The sequence below is a fragment of the Callorhinus ursinus genome, unplaced genomic scaffold (assembly GCF_003265705.2).
Source record: "Callorhinus ursinus isolate GAN/ISIS: 27379988/994484 unplaced genomic scaffold, GSC_fseal_2.0 scaffold39, whole genome shotgun sequence".
Classification (NCBI taxonomy): Eukaryota; Metazoa; Chordata; class Mammalia; order Carnivora; family Otariidae; genus Callorhinus; species Callorhinus ursinus.
The window spans coordinates 2177160-2201694 of NW_027397101.1; the positions used below are offsets into that span (position 1 = coordinate 2177160).

The window sequence follows — 24535 nt, forward strand, 5'->3', positions numbered from 1 at the left end:
TGTTCTGTTCTTGGAAGTAGTAAATCCATTCCACTGTAATAGACATTTTGTTTCCCTAATTGGGAACTAATTACCTGTTTAAAAGCCATGACTACCAAGAAAAGGGATGTGTATCAGTTTCTGGCTTTGACAGTAAACCCAATTCAAAATTATGTTTCTTGTATAATAAGGAAGTTTGGCTCACAGACAGGCTCACAGCCTCAAAAGTAGGGCATGTTTTTAAGTTTGGTTAACCAGTAGCTCTACCATGTCATCAGGCACCCAAGTTTTTCATCTTTATTACCCCCTGCCTACTGCGCCCACTTCCCCGAAGGCTGACTCCCCTCATGGTAGGAAGATGATGCTCGCAGAGGGGCCGCTCTCACTCACGTTGTTGGGAGAAATGGAAGAGCTTCTGAAGGCATTCCAGGGGAAAGGGAACTTTCCCAGAGATCTCCATCAGCCCTCCTTGAATCTGATTCACGACACAGTGGGTCATAGTCCATTCTTGCCACCATTACTGATAAGAGGGATGGACTAACCCTTGACTTAACTAGAGCCACCCCTGGAGTTTAAATCTTCCTCAGAGAATGTCATTGAACCCCTTGAATAAGATGGGGTTCTCTTAGGAATGTAGGAAGGGAGAAGCCAGAAGGTGGACTATATTAGCTTTTAACTGGATATCTCATCTGTGTTTTGCTATTTTAATGGAATTCCAGGGGTGTTTGATTAGCTGTGAAAATCCATCTCTAACAGATTACCTTCATGACCAGGAAGGCTCTGTTTGGGGAAGTGGCAGCCTCAATTTCAAGACTTGGCTCAAAATTTAAGACTGATTAAAAGTTAGATTGAGTAAAATGTGACATGTATAACTTATTCTATTAAATATTCCATTCTTTGCCTTTATGTACATGTGGACATTTAATTTTTTTATAAAAAGATTCTATATTTGTATGTTATATGTGTGTGTATTTAACTTGAGCTAATTTTAACTGGGGGATTATATTATCTTTACCTGTTTTATGCATGTTAAACTATATCTCCTTCAAATTGTGTTTTGGATGATTTTGTGCATGTGATTTGTGAATTTTTGCTTTTATTTGTCCCATTATGGCTTAAAGAAAAAGTCTCAGATTGTGTCACAGAGAGCTATGTTTGAATTGTGATTTTACATTTTAAAATTATGTTTTGGACTCTTTTCCAGTAACTTCAAGACTTTAAAAATTCCATCTTCCCTTTGGCCTCAGATCCCACTTTGGATCTTCGGGCCAAATAGGAGATTAAACTATCAATACTTTAGTGACTTAATTTTGCATGAGTGGCTCATTAGAATATGAAGAGGTAAAAAAAATTAGCAAATGGATGATATTTCTTAGTGTTTGGTTGAAATCAATGTTCTAGTATATTTAAAATGAAAATGGTGACAATGTAGTTTTGGAGTTAAGAATAAAACAGCAAATGGAAAATAGATGCTTTTTTGGTTACTATTTATTCACATTCAAAGGAACACTCTGCTAATATAAATATAATTTAAATTTGTTGCCCCAAAGCCAGCTTGATAGTCCTACAGAGGGAGGTTTAGCTGGGGCTCACTTAATGAGGTTAATGAGGTTAATGACTTAATGTTCAGGCTGGAAACTGCATTCCTCATATCTATTGAGAAGAAAAATACCAAACATTTATAAACAACATTGTCTACAATAACTTCATAAAAAACTTTCTATGACTTTTTATATGAATATGACTAATAAAAACATTCACTACCCCCCCCCCAAAAAAAACCCCCAATCATTTATTTCCAGCCTGCTTCGTATAGACTAAAATTGATTCAGAAGATGGCAGGGACATTTGAGACGTGCTGATGGGAGCACGTATTCTCACAATTCTTAATACTGTGTTGGTGCAGCTCCCTCTCTATGAATTCAGAAACTGAAATGTTGGCAATTAAGACCTTTTCAAAAAAGTTCATATGGGCACCCAAGTCCACATCAATGCTGACTCCATAGCCCCTCCTGAGTGGCTGCCTCTTACCCAAACAAGACGCATCAGCCCTGGAATGAGTGTTGCTGATTTGAGGTGTGGTTCATGTTTAGGCTCTGCCACCTTCCTGCCAGTTCACCTTAGACTAGTCATTTGACTTTTCGCAGATGACCTTCTTCAGCTATAAAACTGGTGATTAGATTCCATATCCAAAGGCCCTTCCAGGTCTATAAATGTATGACTCTTAAAGGATCGATTCCCTTTTGTATTTATATCAAAGACTTTATTAAAAAAAGGGATATATTCTGACCTACCAAGGAAAACCTAGTTTAGAATTTGTCTGCCAAGCCGGTGATGGAAAGATCTGGGTTGCATAACATTTGAGCATCATGCAATCCCAGCACTACAATGGCTTTCACCCAAGAGCTGGGTCATGTTCCTCTGCAGCCAGGCTTTCAGGGGCTTGGAATCGTTGTGATTTGTCTCGCTTCATGGTTCTGGGTCATACTGTGGCCTCGTGTTTGTTGGTAGCCTGGTGACAACTTCATGGTTCCTTCTTTTTCCCATTTCTCCAATTTAAGATTATGGGACTGCAGCAAATGACATTGGGGACACCACGAACAGAAGTAACGAAATCCCTTCCACAGATGTTGCTGACAAAAGCGGTCGGGAACATCTCTCGGTGAGTGAGATGAATAGTTGTTTCCTAGGTCGGCTCTGAGCGCTGTGGATGCTTAAATGTTGCGGGGAGCAGAACTGCTTCGGTGCATATCTTTCAACATGACATTTTTACTGTTCAGGTGTGAATAGGGTGTTGACGTTTGGAAGACTTCACAGAAAGGTTCAAGAGAAGTGATAAATGTGCTGTGTAGCCTCTGACTTACTTGCTTCCCCTTTTATGTGCTCCGTTAATTGCTAGTGGTTCTTATTTTAAATGTCCTTAAAAAAGAAGAGCAGTGTCTCATTCGGGCATTATTCCCATCTTTGGCACCTTCATGCCTGTCTTGTTCTGTATTTTAATAAGAGTCTCATTGCCCACTAAATTTAAGGAATCCCATAGGTTCTGGGAGGGACTGGTAGTGGGAAGATAGAAAAATATGAAGGAATAGCAGGTCTGTCCTTCAGGAGTTTATACTTCGGTCAGAGCCCTGAGCGGTGACTGGATACCAGCACCTGTGATACAGACAGAGAAGCAGTGGGATGTGAGAGCGGGACCTAGAGGGGCAGGTGCTCCACTCCTTCCTGCTGGGAGCTCCCGAGGGGCCTTGCTGGAGCTGGGGGCATTTTCCAGCTGTGCGGGATGGCTGGCATTTAGACGGACAGGAAACCAAGGGAAGGGCATCTTGGGTGTGCGCACAAGAGCCTGCAGACTGGAAAATGGTTTTGATGGAAAGGTAAGGTGTGTGTGTGGTGGGGGGACCATCAGAGGCACGATTGGAGAAGTGGTTGTGCCAGGTCATGGGGTTTTGAAACACAGTGCCAGGCGTTAGATTTATCATGTAGGGAGGAGCCACTGAAGGGGGCGGGCTTGAGCCCCAGGACTCTGGCGGGGTTGGTCTGTCAGCTGCTCAGCTCAAAGGCCAGCCACGTCCCTCATTCTTCTCATCACTGTCACGTGCACCCGGTCCCCTGTGCTGTGAGCTCTGCCACCTGATAAACCCCAAACCCATCCACATCCCCCACCCCCACTGCCATGGCCGCAGGCTCACCCGAGAGTTGGCAAACTACGGCCCACGGGCCAAGTCCCGCTCACCCCCTGTTTTTGTGCCATCTGCAGGCTAAGAAGAGTTTTTACCTTTTTAAGTGGTTTGGGAAAAAAAAATGAAAAGGAGAATGATATTTCATGACACGTGCAACTCTTATGAAATTCAAATGTCAGCGTCTGTAAAGAATAAAGTTTTATCGGAACGCGGTCATGCCTATTGACATATTGTCTGTGGCTACTTTTGCGCCACGGTGGTAGCTGGAGTAGCTGCGGCAAAGTCTGTGCGGCCTGAAGAGCTGGAAGTATTTAGTCACCTGGCCCTTCACAGAGGAAGTTTACCACAGTTGCTCGTTCCTGGATGACCTCTGCAGCCTCTACCTGTCCCTGTCTCCCACCCTGTGATCTCCCGGCCTTTCTCCATACAGCAGCCTGAGTGACCTTTGAAAAGCACAAATCAGATCATTTTTATTGTCATTCTCAGAGTCTTCCCAGTGCGAGTGTAAGAGAACTTTTATTACAAAAGCCCGGCTTCTCATGGTGACAAAAAGGCCCCGCACGTCTTGCCCTCATCTGCGTCTCTGCCTTCACCCCGCACCCTGCCCCCACGTGTGCCACCTGTCCTTCTTCATGTTCTCTCACGTGCTTCGGGCTTACTCTTGTCTCACAGCCTTTATGTTTGCTGTTCCCTCTACAAGGCATGCACTTCCCAATGGTCATCACATGGCTTTAGCCACCAGGCAGCCATGATCATGTTCCATTTTCTTCTGAGCAGTTATTCTTGTCTGTAATTCCCTTGCTTCTTTATTGTTTACTTGTGTAATGTCTTTTTTCCTTCCCTAGATTCTTTTTAGAGAGAGAGAGAGAGAGAGAGAGCACGTGCACATGGGTGGTGGGAAGGGGCAGAGGGAGAGGGAGGGAGAGAATCTCAAGCAGGCTCCATGCTCAGCATGGAGCCCGATGTGGGGCTTGATCTCATGACCTGGAGATCATGACCTGAGCCAAAATTAAGAGTCGGGCCCTTAACCAACTGAGCCACCCAGACCCCCCTCCTTCTCTAGATTCTTTAGTGAATTTCCAAATCTAGGCAACCTGGTCAGTGTTTTTCAGAGCTGTATCCCTCATCCCTCAAATAGTGTCTGGCACCTAGGAGATAATAAAAATTGGAGGCTGATTAGAGTAATGGTGAGTACTCTAAAATGCGTTGCAGGACAGAGAGATTGGAAGCAGTGTGATTAGCTAAGGGAGATGTGATTTATATTTAAACGAGGGCCCTGGCTGTGGGAATGGGAGGATCATAACAGATGTAGCTCAGCTGCAACTCAAAATACACATATCCAGTACATGGAGACACACACACACATATTTCCATAGATGACAGGATGCATTGCATTGAAATAGCAGGGACAAATGCCGTGGTAAATCAGCTGCAGAATGTTTTCTGCTTCCTGCCTTGTGCAATCTTTTTGGTTTATTCTCATACCAAACCACTTAGTGTTTTTTGGTTTGAGAAAGTTGTGTATATAAGGAATCCAAGGAGTATGTGTTAAGCCCACAGGTGTATACATAGCCCAGTTACTAAAAATTACAAGCCAACTTCACTTTTCTCTTTTGAGACCCAATGATAAATTTAAGTCCCTAAGTGGCACATCTCAGTGATATTTGGACTCTTTACAGTAGGGCCACTGGAAGGCAAGATCACTGAAAATACTCTTTGTTGAAAGTTGGTACATTACAATTCCACCTGAGGTCCCTGGAAATCTGCATGATGGGTGCAAGGTGTAATGCTTTGTAGAATTTAAAGAAAATGTAAAACTTAAGTCTGGATCAGATATTTAATTCATGAACAGTTCCTAATCCCAGGGAGGATTGTTAGATTAGAAGAGTTTCAGAGTCAGGGAGCTGATAGAAGAGTTAAAGGTGTTATCAGAGCATTTGGAAGACAGCCTCAAATGCTTTCCTTTCTGGTCCAATATGTGCTCCTCATGAACCTTGCTGGATTTTTTGAGTAGAGCAGGTCCTTGTTAATGCTGAGAGATATCCTCAGATTAAAAACAACTAACCAACCAATCAACCAACCAGCCACATAATTAACCAAACAACCAACCGGCCAACTAACCATCCAACCAACCAACTAACCAAACAAGCAAACAGCAAACTAACCTACCAAATAACCAAACAACCAAACAACTAACCAGCCAGCCAGCCGGCCAACTAAACCAACCAACCAAGCAAACAGATGAACAAATACATTCACCCCTGCTTGTCTCCCGCATAAAGACCACCCCCACCCAACACATGCACGGTACATGAAACTATATTTACCAAACAATTCATTTTTTTGGAAACAATTCTTCTCATTGTCTTGGGATTCTTTGTTTATTAAAGGATTCTTTGCATATAGAGCTGCTTCAATAGGTTTAAATATTTGCTAGCAGATCGTTAGCTGCTCCCCAGCAGTAGAACCCCTTCCCATTTTCCAGGTTGACTTAAACACTCTATAATAAAATAGAGAAGTCAGGGCAGGTATTATTATCTCCGTGTACAAATGAGGGAATGGAAGCTTGCAGAAGTGAAGCATCTGTTAACTCTCACAGCTTGTAAAAGCAAGGTGTCCTGGGAACATAAGAACCAAGCCTTCTGAATGCCAGTCAGGTACTTTCTGAAGGGGGTCAGAGGCTGTCTCTGGTCCTACAGAGAAGTTGTGGGGCTAGGGGCAAGTCTCTTAACATCTCTCCATCCCTGTTTCCTTATCTATGAAATAGGGACTGAACTTGTTTATTCAATTTTTCTCCTTCTATTAGTACAAGTCTGGAATTTAATAATAAGATTGAGAAACTGAAAGCTAAAATACTACGATCTCTTTTTCCATGCAGATGTTAGTTAGAAATGAAGATGGAAACAAACAAACAAAAAGAACCCACCCCAAATCATTAGGTACGTTTGAGGGAAATGGCCTTAGTTACAAGTTGATCTATAATTAACCTTTTAGGAATCACAAGCACTCTGTTTGTATATAGGCCACAGAGACAGAGTTAAGTCTGCACTCAAACATTGGCAGAGGTGTTCTCTGGGAGAGCCACTCACAACTCATGACCACAGTGCCGGGGGAGAGGATTCTCACAGCTTGGCTCCATTCTGGCCAAGTGTGTGGCATGTGCCCTTTCCTGGGTTTCATGCCTTCTTTAATGCTGTCCTGTCCCCAGTGGATGCCGGAGAGGATGTCACAGGAGGATTAGCCATGCATTTTTATTATCCTGTCTTCCTTCTCAGCCATGTGTTTTGAAGGAGTAGTATAAAGGCTGAACCGTGGATAAGTCACAGGTTTTGTACTTAGACTTCAGTTCAAATCCCAAGCTCGAAAGGTGTGATCTTGGGTTGCTTATTTAACTTTTTATAAATCTCAGTTTTACCATCCTCATAGCCAACATTAATTTATTATCTATTGTAGAAGACTCTGTTCCAAACCCATTATCTGCATTAACTCACTGAGGATTTAAATAATCTGCAAGGTAAAATGATTATATTCCCTGTTTCACACACAAGGCGTGTTGGATGCTGAGAGATTGAGTAATTCTGAGGTCAGGCACCCAGTAAGTGGTAAATCTAAACTTCAAACTCATGAGGAACTCACGTTCTTGTAATGAGAGGCTGTACTGCCTCTCATTCCGAGATGGGTACATCAGTCAGCGTAAACTATGCTGCAGTAACAAAAATCCCCAAACCTTAGCAGCTTAAAATGACAAAGGTTTACTTCCTGCTTCATTATTTGTGCTGACCGGCAGTTCGGTCAGCCTTGTCCTCATTCTAAGACTAGATTGATAGGCAGCCACTTTTGGAAAGTTAGCATTTATTAAGGCCCAGAGAAAGAAGTATGAGAGCAGGGTTCTCAGCCTTGGAACTATTGACATCGTTATTATGGATGAATAACTTCTTGTTGTGGGGGTTGTTAAGTGTTGTAGGATGTTTAGCAGCATCCCTGGCCTTGACCCATTAGATGCTAGTAGCACCCTCCTCCAGTTGTGACAACCCCAAATTGACAGTTGTCCCCTGGGTATAACATCATCCCTGGGTGTGAATAACTGCCTCAGTCTAAGATCTCAGGGTAGCAGTGAAATGCTCCATTGTCAGGGATACAAGTCTCACCTCATTGGCCAGAACTGGTCACATGCACCCATCTTACCACCAGGAAGCCAGGAAGTGAATCTTATAAAGAGAAATGCAGGAAGAAATAGAAATGTTTGGTAAACAGCATTAATGATTATCACAGATGGGAATAATGATGTATGTCTTAAGGATTATTATGCAGATTAAATGAAACAAAAAGAAGCTTAAGCCTCTAAGAAAGTGTGGACATCTAAAACAATTTAGAATAGGAGTCTGCAAACTATAGCCATCTGTTTTTGTAAATAAAGTTTTATAGGCACCCAGTCATGCCCATTTGCTTACATATTGTCTATGGCTGCTTTCACTCTACACCAGCAGAGTTGAGAGTTTGTGAAAGAGACTGTATGGCCCCCAAAGCCTAAAGTATGTACTGTCTAACCCTTTAGAGCAAAAGTTTGCTGCCTCCTGGCTTGGAGAGTCACACTTTTCTTGGGAGCGGGACCTTGGAGTGAGCAGCAGGAATGGAAGGAGATGCATTGTCCTGCTTCCATCTTTGTTTCTGAAATGTTAATATGTACTTCATTAGCATTACACTCTTAGGCCTCTGTGATCTCTCTCAGGGTTGTGGCAGGATTCACACGGGTCTGCATCTGCTCTCTCCACTTGTATAACCCACATGTTATAATTACATTTTAAGTTTAAAAAAACTTTGTGTTGACCTCTATCATACATACACATATGTGTACCTATCATAAATCTACAACCCAATGAGCTTTCACAAGTGAACTCACCCGCAGGTACCCCTCCTGCTCCCTTCCCTGCCTACTCCCAGCTCCATGGGACTCTGATTTCTAAGATCAACATTAGCTAACTTAAAAGAAAAATCTTTTTATTATGGACAGCTTTCTAACATGCCCAGTGGTAGAGAGCATAGCAAAATGAACCCTACTGTATCTTTCACCGGCTTCAGAAATAATCAGTATTTTATCATTCAAGTTTTGTATATTCTCTTTCCTCTCTCCAGGTAGGCAGCTAGGAGGATAGATAGATGGGGAGAGAGTAATATATCTCTGTGTTTATACAGTATCAATTGCATTGATATTTTTATAAGCTTCTAACTTTTGTGTTCTCATTTGTTAAGTAGGGATAATAATCGGACCTACAATACTTCACTGTAGAGTTGTTGAGTGATAAATGGGTTGACAGACACAAAGTTTCTAGCAGAGCAAGTAGTAAATATGGACTGTCATCCTCATTATCATCATTATCTGGAAGTAGGGAACTAAGGAGCAAGGTCATGACCACTCTCCCTTCTCTCCTCTAGGTCTATGCTGTGGTGGTAATTGCGTCTGTGGTGGGATTTTGTCTGCTGGTGATGCTGTTTCTGCTGAAGTTGGCGAGACACTCCAAGTTTGGCATGAAAGGTAAGAATGGTTCTGTTTATTTTACTTCTTAAGTGGAATCATTTTTGGCTTCTGACTAATGCTAATTACCACTAAAGAAAGAAGCGGCTAGATTTACGATGACTAGGTTTTAAGGCTGAAAAAATAGCAACAAGGATATGATACTACAAATCAAGGCAGAGCAAAATAACGTTGATTACTCAGCAGTGCCCACTTTCCAAGGAGGACGGTTGTCCCAGAAGACACGGAACTGGTTTCCTGAGTCTGAAGTAACTAATAACGATACAGGCAAAGCGTGCCTGGGTTTCCCTTCGGCTTCAGAAAGGCAGGCGAGGTGTGATGGCAGTAGGTTAGTTAGGGACACAAGTATTTTGTGCAGAAGGGTCCTTTCTGCTGTGCATTTGACTTCCAGACCCTTCCATGGTAGCTTTTGTTGTTGCTACTGCTTTTACAGTAAGGTTCTCATCTTCTGAGATTTGAACTGTGTTGGGGAAGCGAAATCAGAACCCAGGCTGTACATTGAAGCTTTGTGAATGAGGGTGTGTGTGTGTGTGTGTGTGTGTGTGTGTGTGTGTGTGTGTGTGTGCGCGCGCGCACGTGCGTGCATGCGTTAATGGAAAGATTCCCAGTGCTCGATTAAAAATTGTAAAATTGTTGGCCATGCTGCCCAAGAATAGACCAGGGGTCTCCCTCAGAGGACGGAAAATTCATTGTAGGGGGAAAACTTATTTAAATGTTCTTGTTCTATAAATAGCCAAGATTTTCAGCGATTGAAAAGCATTTGCTCTGAAGTTTAAATGTTATGTATTGACTAAGATGCTATTGTTGAATTTTGTGTGGTCTCTTACAAATAGCCACCAGCTTGCGAAAGCTGCGAAGAAGGTTTAGTGGTGGCTTCGTTGTGTTGAAGACAACGTGGTGGGTTTTCTTGATCTGTCTGGTTCATTACAACCACTATTTACGCTGCCTACTCACTTGGAAGTGATGTTTATGGAGCGATAAGCTATCCAGCGTACACTGGGCTCTGGGGTGGAGTGGATCTATTTCTGACGTTTTCTCCTCTCCCTCTGTGGGTGCCCATGATCAAAATCCCTAAACCTGAAGTGAACAGGGAGGAGTAGTGGTAAATTAGGCCTTGAATAGCCCCCAAATCTGCTCCTGACTTTCTCTTGACCTGCCGATTCTTGACATTTCTTTTGGAGGAGGAAAGATCTCTCATTCTCCAATTATAAATAAGGCCTGGGGGAGGGACAGTGATTTTAATTAGTCCTACTACGATGCTGGTTTACAAACGTGACTTTGCATCAGCAACTCCTGGAAGGCTTGTGAAAACACAGATTTCTGGGCCACCCCAAGAGTTTCTGATTTAATAGGTCTGAGGTGGGCCTGATACTTGGCATTTCTAACAGTTTCCAAGGGATGCCAATACTACCGTGGCCCAAGCATTCCTGGAGAATCACCGTTCTATGAGATCAACATGGGCTAGCACCTTCTGAGTGACAAGATGGGGGAGGGGCATTGCTTTGCAGACCTTTCTGGGCCTAGGTCTGGGCGAGGCTACTGTTCTCTGCGTGTCAGCCACCCACCATGGCATTTTGTTTTCCTCATTCGGATCAAGTACTTTGTTTCCTTAGAGGCACTTGGAGTGGATGTCCCCAAGCAGGGATTTTACTGGAGAGAGCCAGATACTAGCATTATTACTTTCCCTTCTTGAGGGTTTAGTTTGAGACCTTTCATCTCATGGGCTCTTCAGAGAGAAAATCTGTCTAGGTTCTACCAGGAGCTTCACAAAAGCTTTGGGAACCCTAGCAGCGATATTTAGGAGCTGCCCCCACCCCAGCTTTGTGTTAGGAAAACAACCTCTGGAATGGTCTGTAAGTGTTCACATAGTCTGTGCGGCGCAGGGAGGGAGAGAATAAAAGGTAGACATTTGTTTCAGAGAAGATTGTATTTCCTATAGAGACTCCCACACGAAGACTGAAACAGATTTTTATTTGGATAATTTGGGATGATTACCGCTAAAGCACCTACATTTCCCGAACATGTATAACCTAAGGGGATCCTTAATGAATTGTAAGGAAGATTTTGCTAAACCTTGTCCCAGAGCCAGTAAATGACTTCCTTCAGGCACTAGCTACTATATCCTATGCTTTCACTCCCTTATTTCCAAACATAAATAAAGTTGTTTTTGAAAAAATCATCTTGGAGATTCACGGTCTTGTTAAGAATAACTTCTTTTTCTATTTTTGCTGCACATCTATCCATGCCATGGTTTAAACACATCGGGCTTGAGCTGAGGCTATTGTTTTTACTAGTCAGATGCTGAGTTGATGATTTTTTTGGGGGGGGAGTCTGGAAGATAAGATGAGGGCAATAATGAAACTACATAAAAAGTGGTATTTAAACATTAATAGAAGTTAATGTACTTTAAATGCTATTAGTGCTGGGATCACTGCTGAAAAAGATGTATGCCTTAAAAAGGGAAGAGTATGGAAAGATACTATCAGACCTCCTGAAATTGCCAGGAAACACGTGAGTGGTGATTTCTCAGTAACAACTGGGCAAAATGCGCGTAGCCTTGGCCGGGACCAATGGCTCTGTTCTGTGTGATGGGCAAATGAACTGTTCCAAATGTAATTCTTGCCTCAGAAGCACCTTTGGGAGATTCTACCTCCATTCCTAGTCCCTTGTCCGGGAGACGGATTGAGATTGCAGGTGGCAGTCAGCCCGCCCACCATGCACTTGCAGCTTTTTGCCCATCCCAGTGTCCAATGTCGACTGTGTCATCACAGTAGCTGTCTCAGGATCGTAACCATAGTTTAAGATTGTGGATTGGAAGGGTCTGGGGTCACCAGAAACCTCTTTAAATCACACTGCAGTTGAATGCAGGGCAACTCAAGCCCTGTGGATTGCCCCAAGGACCCAGACATGATTGATGGTATTGTTTTTGTGGGAAGGTGATCTCTAAATGCCAAACCTGAGCGTTAAATCTAGATTTTAGAATATCACCAGTGAGTGGTGGTGTGTTCTCTGGACGTGGGTTTATGTGACTGGAAGTTTCCTAGGGTTTATTTTCTGTTCTGTCAATTCCCAGCAACCAAAGGCTGAAGGGACCATCTCACACATGGAGCTTTGGCTGGGAGCTCTGTGAAGACAGGGTTTGCAGTGGTCTTGTTCATCATCCAAATTGGCACTCAATAAGTATTAATTGACTGAATGAATGATCACAGAGAGTTTCCAATTTCAGTCACTTTAGTTTGGTAATTGGAAAACAGTTGATATCTGGAGGACAGCTCATATGTGAATGGTGAAAGAGACTGAGAGCTTTTCTAAGTTTTTAAGGAGTCAGAGCCTCTCTCCACCCCCTTCACCCCTGCTTTCTTTGATTATTCCAGATAAGTAATGGCCCTAGACAGGAGGTCATTTTGCTAGGTTTCTGCTTAGGATTTATAGGTTTTCATACAATTTTCATACAATTATGGCTATTTCAGTTTGGAGGGTTCACTTTGGCTTTCCATTTTATACAGGAGCATCATGGATTTCTGCTTCTCCGCCTTTGAATATATGGCCTTGGAATATGTGTCTTAGTCCAGCCTTGAAGCTGGCAGAAGTGCCTGATGGTGGGTTCTATCTTGGTGCTAACCTAGAATTTATTTTTCATTATTGCTTAATATAGTCTAAGCTTCTTGTTGCCAATGTTCAATGGACTACTGGCCTTTTGTCAATGAAGATGTCAGGAGGTAGAATTTACCCCAGTCTGTTTTTCCGTGCTCATTTTTATGTCTTTACACCACCCTATTGCTTTTTGGTTGAATATCTGGTTACCATAATCACGGAAGCCCTGAATAAAGGCCTTCTGTTAGTGCTTGGTCATCTGTATAGGGATTATTTATATGTGCGCTTAAGATAGATGCCTAAAATATATAACAAACTACCGACATTTATGTCTGTATCCATACCCCTATACATAAATGCATAATTTTATCCCTTTTCTCTTCAGGCTGCTTCTGATTGATTTTAATTTTAGTTTCTGCTGAAATAGGGCTTCAAGACTTTTCCAGAGCAGCTGTATTGCCAAAGGAACAGGCAACCAGGCCTCAGCACGCTCTTGCTTGTGTTGTAACCAAGTCTCGTGTTTAGTTCTCACATTACTTCCTGGCTCCCTTTCTTCACAGAAGATGGAGAAGTGTGCAGGACGGGGAAGTGGAAACATCGGGGGGCATGAGGGCTGCCGGGCCTTCCAAGAGCACTCCGCATTTGGGAGCCCCGCCTGATGGCGTGGATGGTGTGCAGGCCTGGAAAAAATATAAGGGAGCCAGAAGGGTGGAGGGGGCTTGGCACTCGTCACCCTGATGGAGAATCCTTGTGACCATCAGCTTTGTTACGTGCACTTTCCGATGGAAGCCCACATAATAATATTTATTCTGAGTACCAGTGCATCCTTTGTCCATCTACAGTAAATATATCTAAGTGACCCTAAGACATCCCACAGGAGGAACTGGAATAGGAAGCCTGTTCTCTCATTCTGTGTTGATAGCCTGCAGATTTCATGTGCGGCCTCCTGTCCTTGCGCGTAAACCGCTGATCTGCACTCATTCCTACAAATTGAGCTGTAGAAATTTCTAATTCATAATTGACCAGAGAACTGCACCCCCTGAAAATGCAGAGCCAGGTTTTCTCAACTCTATATTCAAGGTCAACAGTTTGTTTTTCCTCTTATAAATGATCTCCTAAATGTCTTTCAACAGGAACCGAAAATTTGGCTATTTAAAAATAGTCATAAACATATACTGGGACCGAAGCTAGAGAAGTTGAAGGTTAAAGCCTTTTCTACGAACTGAAAATAATTCTGGAAAGTTGAGGAGGTTGAGTTGAACAGATATTTGGATCAACTTTTAAAAGAGGGAAAAATGTGTTCAAAAGCCAGAAACACAGTTGTAGAAACATCTGTAAGGACAAACTGTTTTCCATATGCACCCCCACTGTTTTTTTTTTTTTTAAAGACAAATAACTTAAAAAAAATTATAACAGGAACACACGAATGCATTCTTACTTTTCACAGTTTCAAGCAGTTTGGAAATATACGGAGCTAAAAGGAGGATTGCACTTGATCTTCCTTTCTTGCTACCCTTTCCACTGCTAGGGAGAACCTTCTTTAACTATCTAGAATGCATATATTATGCAAATAATAAAATCCACATGTAGATAATCAAACAGACTCATTTTTGGTCCCATAAAGAAATTGTAGTCCCAAACTCAAGCTACATCTGCTGTAAGGGTGACAGTTTGCCTTGTGGATCTTTCGGCATCAGTACCTGGATATCTCCTGGATTTGAACTAACCAGTGTTTCAGAGTAGGCTGCTCTCAGGCTCCTTGGGTCTGAAACCTGCCTCTGCCCGTGACAAGCTGTGTAACTTTGAGCAACTTTCCCATCCTCCCTTGCCTCAGTATTTCCATCTGGAATGGGGCAATCATTGTACCCACCTCGTCGGGTTGTTAGGAAACACGCTGAGTTTATGTATAGGAAGCGCGCAGGAAAGTTCCTGGCATTTAGTAATTATGATAATTATTACTGACAAATTGTGATTTGTTTTCTCCTTTTAGTGTTTATGTTGTTATGGTTTAAAGTTCTGTTTTAATGTGTATGCTTTTACCAAGTTTTCAGAACAGTGTTTCAAATAATGCCTTACATATAGAGATAGATACTTGGAATAGATTGCTAAGAGAAAAGGGTGTGTGTATTTTATATTTTGAGAGATTATTTTGAGTAAATGCTTATCAATTTATATTCTCACTAGTAGTATATGAGAGCATCCTTTGTTGATACTTTCATCCATATCAGATATTATCAATCTTTTCTATTTTTGCCAATTCAGTTAAAGTGATATTCTGACTAATAATGAGGTGAAATGCGGTACTTGAGTGGCTCAGTTGGTTGAGCATCCGACTCTTGATTTCCGCTCAAGTCATGGTACTGGGGTCCTGGCATTGAGCCCCACTGAGCATGGAGCCTGCTTGCGATTCTTTCCCTCCCCACACCCGCCACGTGCTCATGCATACGCTCTCTCTCTCTCTCAAATTAATAAGTAAATCTTTAAAAAATGATAATAAGGTGAAACATCTTTATCAGGTGACCAATAAGAAGAAATGTTCATTTTACCTGTTGATTTACAGACGTACCTTATAAATCATGTACACTCATTTTTTATTGGTTATATATATAGTTCTGATGTTTTTCTAGTCTTTACCTTTTTATAAATAATGTCTTTGGGCAAACAACAGATGTACCTTCTTATAGAAGTGAGTCTGCCCCTCTTTTTTATCCAAGTTTTACATCTGGCTTAGGAAGCCTTCCCCTCCCTGTGGTTGTAAACATAGTTCTTAATATTTCTTTCGCTAGTTTTACTCTGTGTGTATTAACTTAGCTCTTTCATCTTTCTGAAATTTTTTTTCAACTTGGTATCAAGTACTCTGTTTTTTTCTTTTTTTCCCCAGAGGTATATAAAGTAAAGATTTTTGAACAAATTTTAGTGTGACATTTTCAGAGAGACCAAGAATATTATTTTAACTTTCTGGAATCAGAAAGCCCCTAATAAAACAGAAAAGAATCTTTGAAGAACTTAGCATTTAACTCTTGAAAAGTAAGTAATGAGCTTTGTTCGTTCTCATATAATATATGGGAGTGTAAGCCTCACCAAATAGTAACAGAGAATGGAGGTTTTCACAGGAACCTTTTTTTTTTGCTGCCCTTCCCCCAGCTTCTGATTGAGCTCAGAGTATATCGTCACACTCTCTTAGTAGAGGAAAAAATTGTTGGTTTTAATAAAATTTTCAGGTATTTCAGAAAAGACATTCTGTTGAAAGAGTTATGGGTAATTTAACAAATTGGAAATTTATCAGAAAAAAAAAAAAGAATTAACCCAAGCGTTCCTTTTCTGTCATTTGGAGAATGTTATTACAAAACTTTTCCCCATATATGTCTGCAAGGCGAGGATCTGCTCTCCGATCCCTGTCACTTCTCTCCAGGACAATATTTGGGTTATGTCTCTGTAAGGGCAGAACATGCTTATTCTTTGCAGCAGATTGAACATGGATGTAGAACTTTCAGGAACTGGCTCCATCAGGCAGCAGAAAAGTAGCAGCTTTTCTCCCCCTTAGCCTCACAAGTGCCCTGACCTTGAACTTCGTAAACTACCTGCTTCACCTGGGTGTACCACCAGCTCCGTGTGCTTCACGGGAGGGCCCAGCTATGTCTGGAATGGAAAAAGTGCGCATGATATCGTTTAGGGGCATTCTGCACTACTAGTGTTTCATGAAAAGACAAAGGAGCCCTTAAGAAATTAGGTTTGGAACTTCAAAGTCAAGAAAAATTGTTCCCCATTCTTTGGTTCTCCAGAAACCCTATGGTGAACTCACTTTAACCTCCCTTTTTTTTTTTTTAAGATTTATTTATTCATTTGTGAGGTGGGGGGGGAGGAGAGAGAAGGGACCTCCAGCAGACTCCCCACTGAGCGCAGAGCCCAATGTGGGGCTTGATCTCACGACCCTGAGGTCATGACCGGAGCCAAAACCAAGAGTCGGAGGCTTAACTGCGCCCCCCAGGTGCCCCCCCTACACACAGATCATGGCATACTTTCCAAAAGACCTCCCAAATCAGGACATCTGGGGTGTTCTTCTTCTTCCCCTTTGCTCCATTCCCATTTCTCTCTTTTTTTTAACCTTTCATTTTTTTTCTGCCTTTCATTTTGTCCTTCCACGTCTCCTTGCTCCCTAATTTTACATTCTTCCTCTCTTTTGGTTTTCTTCCCCCTCATTCCTAGCATCTGATTTTGGTGGACATGCTTTTCAGAATTTACGAAGAGGACAGATAATAGCTTGGCTTAAATTCTAACATATGCTTCAATTTTATCTTCCTTTATTTTGGGCAAAGAGACTGAATGACTCTGGGAATAAATTTAGCTCCAAATCAGCAGAATTGTCCTGTGGCACATTGGAAGACAGTCTGTTTGAATACCGCACATCCTTCATGTTTGTAAGTTCTTAAATCTTCAGTCTTCAAACCTAGAAGCGTAGAGGAATATAATATTAGAGACTCATGAATCAGACTTGCTGGGGTTCACATCCCAGGTCTGCCACCTGCTCACCATAATTTTGGGGGAAATTTTTATACTTTCTAAATTTTAGGTTCCTCTTCAGTAAAATGAGGAAAAAATGCCCATCTCTCAGGCAACTATAAGAATTAAATTAGTGCTTAATTTAGTGGCCAGCTTATTGAACTAATTCCAGAAGAGGCAGTTATTTTTCAGATTTATGTTATAGTAATACATCATTAAGGAAAAGAGCATGGGGAGAGTCCTGTCTGAATTGATACTGAGTCTGAATTACAGAAAAAAAAATGTGTCATACGTAGACAGTGTATATGAGTGTTTTCAGGCTTATTAGTTGAGTTTATAGAAAAAAATTGTAATTATAACGTGCCTCTACTTTATGGACATGTATTATGAATGCAAAGCTGCTGAAACGTTTTTGTTAAGCCCTTCATTCTTTAAAGGTATGAATTACTGCAAGTTCTTAATTGTATTGTCCATTGGATGATTCACCTGTTTAAAGAAATCTCTTTTATTGATGGATGGATTGGGTAAGGAGGTTTTACTAGTTTCTTGGGGGGGCATTTACTGTAAGGAAGGGACAGGAAGGGCAGGTAGGTGTGGAATTCGGTAGAGACCCAGTAACCATTAGCTTAAACTTAGAAACATGAGCTCATGGAGCCTCCTGTTCAAAGGTGCTTCCCTTTTGCGCGGAGGAGATTGAGACTGTGAAAGTGGTCTCTTTTAACAAAAGGAGGCTTTAATTTTTTTTTTAAGATTTTATTTTTAAGCAATCTCTACACCCAACGTGGGGCTCAAACACACAACCCTGAGATCAAGAATCGTATGCTCTTCTGACTGAGCCAGCCAGGCGCCCCAAATATAGGCTTTTGTTTTTGATGTATTCGCAGCCTGCTAGAGATGAAAAGAGGGATTTTGGAGAAAATAAATTCTTCCTTATACTGTCGATTGTCATCCATGTTGTTATATCCATAGACCAAGATACTGCATTTCCTGTGAGAGAAGCCAAGGCTTGAGCAGGCAGATGGCGGTGGGAGGTCTTCATTTTCATCAAGGCATCAGCAGAAGTAGAAGTCACTGGCTTCTTCTGTGATCATCTGGGAGCGTTAGTGGTCTGAGGACAGAGAGAATGAGAGGGAGGGAGTGGGGGAGAGAGAGAGACATTTTCATTCTAACTTAAGTCTTTAATACTAAGAGATTGATATACTGAATTGAAGGCAGAGGAGTCATCTCCACCCCAGGTAGTGAGAGTGGAAGGCAGGAAAGGGGCGAGAGTTGAGGAGTGGGAGTGGAGTGGGAGGGGAGTGGGAGGGGAGGACATTGGGAATGAGGTGGTGTTTCTATTTACAGTCATGGTTGTCCTCTTTAGTAGTCCCGCCAAGACCCAAGGAGAGTCAACCACCCAACTGAGCCTTTCCCACACTGACTTCCTGGATCATCTGTAAGAGGAAATTGTGTGAGGACCAGAAATAACAGTACAGGACTGCAGGGCATCTGAGGGTCCTCTCCAGCTTCAGTATCTACCGTCCTGTTACAAAACCATTCAGAACAGTCACACACTCACTAGACGAGTCTGCCGTGTGCTTCTGGTGAAATCCTTTATTATTTGAGTGTGCATAATGAGATAGTCTTTTTTTATTCTCCGTGGTGGAACCACATTCTCCTTATGATTAACATAGGAAACATCATGTCTGTGTGGCAATTTTGGACAATCACAGAACATTCGATGTTTATTCCATCAGGTCAGGGTCTCTCAAACTGGTCTCTCAGCTCCATTTCCTCAGGTTGCTTATTTCAGTTCCTGGACGATGGTGCAGCGTGTGGGGTTGTGTGGGATTAAATCCTCAGGGGTCATGACATGCCACTGTGTGGAGGGGGCATATTTGTGGCCACAGGTGGTCATTTCTCCTTCATGTTGGTGGCTGCTTTGTTGCTCACCTTCCCACTTGTCCTCAGCCACCAAATTCGGGCAAGTCACAGATGTACTGTCTTGTGTTCCCAACCAGGTTCTGTCAGCTTCACACACATCTCTGCAGGGGCATCCTTGGGGCTTTGGGACTGAGAAATTCTATGCAAGTGGCCCCTGCTCTCTCTACCTAGACACACTATGGTTTCCCTCATTTATTACTCGTGCCATTACAGGCTTGGGATTGCTCTGGCTTCTGGGCCATCTTTTTTTAAGGTCCTCCCAGAAAGATGGACTCTGGCTTCTTCATTTTTTCCGATCTCCAACCCTGACTAGAGGTTCTATGGTTCCGCCAACCCCCATACCTTACGAGGGGACAGGTTACTGGTCTCCTCTCACTTGCAGCTGACTTGCTGGCCTCCCCTCTGGCCCTCTGCTTTCCCATGCAGACAGAAAGAGTATGAAAAGTGTTCTTTCCTGATTCATCTCCTTCCAAATCATTTCTGTCACGTGTGTGGATCTTGTTTTTCTCTCCAACTTTTTATGATGAAATTTTCAACAAGAAGAAAATTTGAAAGAATATTACAGTGAACATCTGTACACTCAACACCAAGATTCATCCTCTGTTTAACATTTTGCTGTTTGAAAATAAGTTGCCCATATCATGTCACTTCACACCTAAATGTCCCAGCATGTTTCTCCTACAACTAAGGACACGGTATCTCCTAAAAGCACAACCCGATACCAATATCACTGCACCTAAGAAAGTTAAAACAGCTCTGTAAAAACAGATAACACCTGGTGCATCTTCAGATTCCCCCAGTTATTCAACAGTGCCTTTTACAGCTTACATTTCATTCTTTTTTTTTAAATTTAAATTCAATTAGGCAACATATAGTACATCTTTAGTTTCTGTTGTAGTGTTCAGTGATTGATCCATTGTGTATAATACCCACTGCTCATAAGCTTCTGTTTCAAACCGAGATCAACTCAGAGTTCATGCATTGCATGTGGTGAGTGTGCTTCTTTCGTCTGTTTCAGTCTAGAATGCTACCTTCATTTTCTTCCCTCTTGACATTGACTTTTTGAAGGGACCCTCCAGTTGTCCTGTAGGATGTCCTTCATTCTAGCAGTATAAGTGACTTTCTCTTTTTTGCAGTATGCTTTTTTATTTTTTAAGATTTTATTTATTTATTTGAGAGAGAGAGAGTGAGAGAGAGCACAAACAGGGGGAGCGGCAGAGGGAGAGGGAGAAGCAGGCTCCCTGCTGAGCAGGGAGCCTGACGCGGGGCTCAATCCCAGGACCTCGGGATCATGACCTGAGCCAAAAGCAGATGCTTAACCGACTAAGCCATCCAGATGCCGTTTTTTGTGGGATTCTTTAACTTGTCATTTATCCCCTGTGTTTCCTTGAATTGGAACTTATTTCAAAAGGCTTGATTAGGTGTAAGTGAAATGTTTTGGGGAAGAAGGCCATCACTGATGCTGAACACTTTACATTATATCTCATTTAGAAGCACACAATGTCAGGTCATTACACTACTAGTGTAAGTTGGATTGCTTTTTAAGGAAGGTGACCCCCAGATCTTTTCTTTATAAATTTAAGTTTCCCTTGGCAATTGGTAAGTAATTTGTGGAGTGATAGTTTGGCATCTAGCAAATAGCCTCTTCCCCTAAAATTTGAACCTAATGGGCTTGGTATCTAGCTCTGATCCTTTCCTGAAATAGTTATTTAATTTCTAAGGGTTGCAGAATGGTGTTTTTTATTTTTTTAATTTTTTAATTTTAATTTTTTTTTTAGAATGGTGTTTTTTAAAATTTAATCATTCTATACATACCGGCTTCCATTGGGGGAAAAAAATGAGCGTTCTGGCCTCGACCAAAGGTTTCAACTTTTTAATTTTAGTTCTGCCTGGATAACTCTTGCTTGAGGCATTGGATGTTTGATATCCAGCTGCCTACACTGGGAAGGGTTATGGGGTTATAGAAAAGATTCATAGTCCCAGTATAACTATTTCAAAATTATTTTATTTTATGAAATATTATTTATTTTCTGTTTCTCAAAGTCACAGAGCAAAGATATTGTGTGAGTTCTATTTTTCTTTATCACAATGATTAAATATTAACTAGGTATTAATAACAATTGCTTTAGGATTCCCTCTTGCATCTGTGTGGTGGTTGGAAGAAATAAAAACAGAGAGCTGGCAGCAGGCTTAGGAATCATCCAAAGCCTTGATTACAGAGGTGAGGACATTGGGCCCAGGGAGCTTAAGGCACTTGCCTAAGGGTAGATACATAGCTGGCTTGTGGCAGACCCAGAGCTGTAAGCCAGGCCTGTGACTCCAGCTTTGATGTTTTATGCTATGAAACTAGGAAACATTATGAAGAGTAAGTAACACTTGTTTGCATGCCAAGGTCACTGCTTTCACACTGGTATGTATCCCCATTGGATGAGCCTAGCATGTATTGTCACTGGTATCTGTTGCCAATGGATGATACTGTGTTTCTCAAAGCTGGGGACATATATCATCAGTGATAATGAGATGGTTTTAGCAGATACTCAAGGGTAAACATCTTTCATTCTGATAGTTCTGTATTTATTTTACTCTTTATTAGAGAAAATATCCCTAGCGCATCATACCCTTGATTCCATGATATTATTTTTAAGATAAGGCTTAAACTAAAAACATGAAATAAAGAAAAAATATTAGGTAAATAATTTAAATGTAAATTTAAAGAGTATTTGAATAGGACTATCCTAAGGCTCTGGGAATTTAATACTAAACAGAACAAAGTTTCTGCCTCATGGAGCTTAAACTCTACTGGAGGGAAGATAAGGAAAACAGGAAGAAATGTAGATGTCATCTACAAGTGATGACAAATGCCTAAAGGACACGAAGTAAGAGGAGGATAATGACAGGTTCGTTGTTCGTAAATAGTTAAGACAGGCCTGTCTACTAAGAGTCAAGGGCAGTGAGGGAGTGAACATGCTGATATCTGAGGGAACAGCATTCCAGGCAGAGGGAACAGCCAATGCGAGGGCCAGGGAGCCTGGGGTGAGCTCTGCATGTTGAAGGAGCAGCAGAGACCGGTGTGGCTGGAACACAGTGAGGGTGGGGAGAGCAGTGGGAGAGACCAGAAGGGTGGTAGAAATGCAGCTCACATAGGGACTTACCAGCCTTTGTCTGATGAGGGGTCACGGTGCAGAAGGTCCTTGGTTAAGGCATACGTGTACAGTTGCATGTAAAGAACTCCAGCGGGGGCAACGGTGATGTATTCATATAATGCATTAGTTTCTGGCAACAAAAGATGACTTGGGGGAAGGTATTGCTGGGGGATAGGGGAGAGACGTTCATGATACAAGGGTATGCAGAAAATTTCACTGCAAGTTCATGAACGGCTTCAGGAGTATGATAACCCCCACCCGTGCCCCTTTCTCAACATTCATACACAAATGAGCATGCACACACACACACACACACACACACACACACCGAAATGAGGGTTTGTAAAAAGTTTGTTGGTTGTCTGCATTCCCCCAGCATTATGCTGTCATGGAAAACTGTGGTGGTTGGTAATCACATGACTGTGGCCGCTTATGACCATAGCGGGTAGGACCCAGGCTTTGAGCTGTGTCTTGAGTTTTCCTTCTGATCCTTCTAGCTTCACTCTGATTTCTCATATGCGCAGCCCAGTTCCCTCCAAGAACAGGGGTATTATAATTACTTTCATGGCTGATACACTTTGAATAAAATTCCCTCTTTTTGAAATCTTGGTTGCTATTGGGAGAAGAACACCACTGTCTGAAAACTAAAATGATGCATTTTCAGAGCAAGCAGAGAATTTATGGGAATTCCTCTGTTTTCCTTCATCATGGTGATTAAGCATTAAGGAGAACCCATGTTCTCTGCATGTGTGCCTTTCAGCTTGAGAGGCAAGGCTAGAACTTAAGGTCAGGCTGAAAGTTTCAAAGTTGTGCATTTCCAGAGCGGAAGAGAGCACTTGATTTTCCTGCTTAGTGTCCTCCCAACAAATGACTAATAGCACTTTACCGTCTGGTGGACTGGATCAGTCTTCTTTCTTGAATCACCATGGGATGTTGGGTTCTATGGGCAAAATATGCAGATCCCCTTAAATGCATTTTTCTCTCTTGATGCTTCACAACTCATTCCTTATTTAGGAAGTATTTGATTGACTACCACCTTTGGGGAGCTCTGTCCACTTGGCCCTCTTCTCTGGCCCTGGGTGATATGGAGCAGAATTTTTTGCATCAGACCCTGTAAGACCTTGGGAAGTCCTCTTTATTGTCAGGTAGATCTTCCTCTTTATGAACTGCCCAATAATACCTATTTATTCTAGTTTGTTTTCTTACTCATCACCTAATGAGCTTTGGGTTAGCAAATTCAAAGAAACTAACCCAGATATTACCAGAGAAAAAGCACATTTGCAAAGAGAATCTGCCATGTGCAGACCTGCGCAATGAAAACCTACACATGGAAAACAATGGCCTCAGTGTTGGATAATCCCATTCATTGGCATGGTTTCTTGGATGGTATTATTTTTGGTTTGACTTCTCGGTTTTCCTGTTCTGCATCTTATACTACATATCAGATTCTTTTCAATTATGAAACAATGCAAGCGGAAGCAGAGAATTATAATCAGACTCTGAATTCTCAGGACTCAAATATGCCAAGAGTGGGAGACGCCAAGTCTGAGGAGCTTTGTTCCTGATCTTAGCACTGACTTTAGCAAATGTTTCACCTTGGATGAGAGTTCATCGCAGCAATTTTGTAACTGTGGTAATGGTTGAGAATTTTGATTGGGGAAGACATTCAGTCATTCTTAGGATACATCGTGTCCCCTACTTAACCACCCCCCCCCCAGATCCATAGGCATTTTCCATTCATTTCCTGAGCTCCTGAGGTATTCTGAGAATCCCTGATAGTAAACAGCTGTGTCCCTTGGTGGTGACCATGATGGTTACTTGCTTTTTATTTAGTTAGAATTGGGACTCTTATCTAGGTGTGAAAACTTGAGGTGCCCATTAATTATCAGTGTTATCTTTCTGTTGGGCCCTTCAGAAATTCTACGTGACATTTGTTTTAACGTATCTGTTCATACAGCATTTGTAGGTACTCTCCTGTTCTAGTTTGGGTCCTCCAGATGTGTCGACCTAATTGCTTTAAGTTACAAATAACCAAATTTTACACATTATTGGAAAATCTCAAAAAGGAGGTGTAGGTACTGAACCATTCAAAACCCTAGCAAATTAATTGCCTGTGTTATTTAAAAATTATGTGGATATTTCATGTTTTTGTAGTAATTTATAACGATAGTTAATTCTCAGGT

General features: G+C 41.9%; 1 protein-coding gene across 7 annotated transcripts in view; it reads left to right on the forward strand.

Moving 5' to 3' along the window:
• NTRK2 (neurotrophic receptor tyrosine kinase 2) overlaps positions 1-24535 on the forward strand; it is a 328863-nt gene that overhangs the window by 70382 nt on the left and 233946 nt on the right. For all 7 annotated transcript variants that reach the window (XM_073880676.1, XM_073880674.1, XM_073880675.1 and 4 more), the window contains exons 13-14: positions 2541-2641; positions 9093-9192. In XM_073880676.1, the coding sequence (XP_073736777.1) occupies positions 2541-2641; positions 9093-9192 (201 nt within the window). The remainder of the gene's footprint in view (positions 1-2540; positions 2642-9092; positions 9193-24535) is intronic.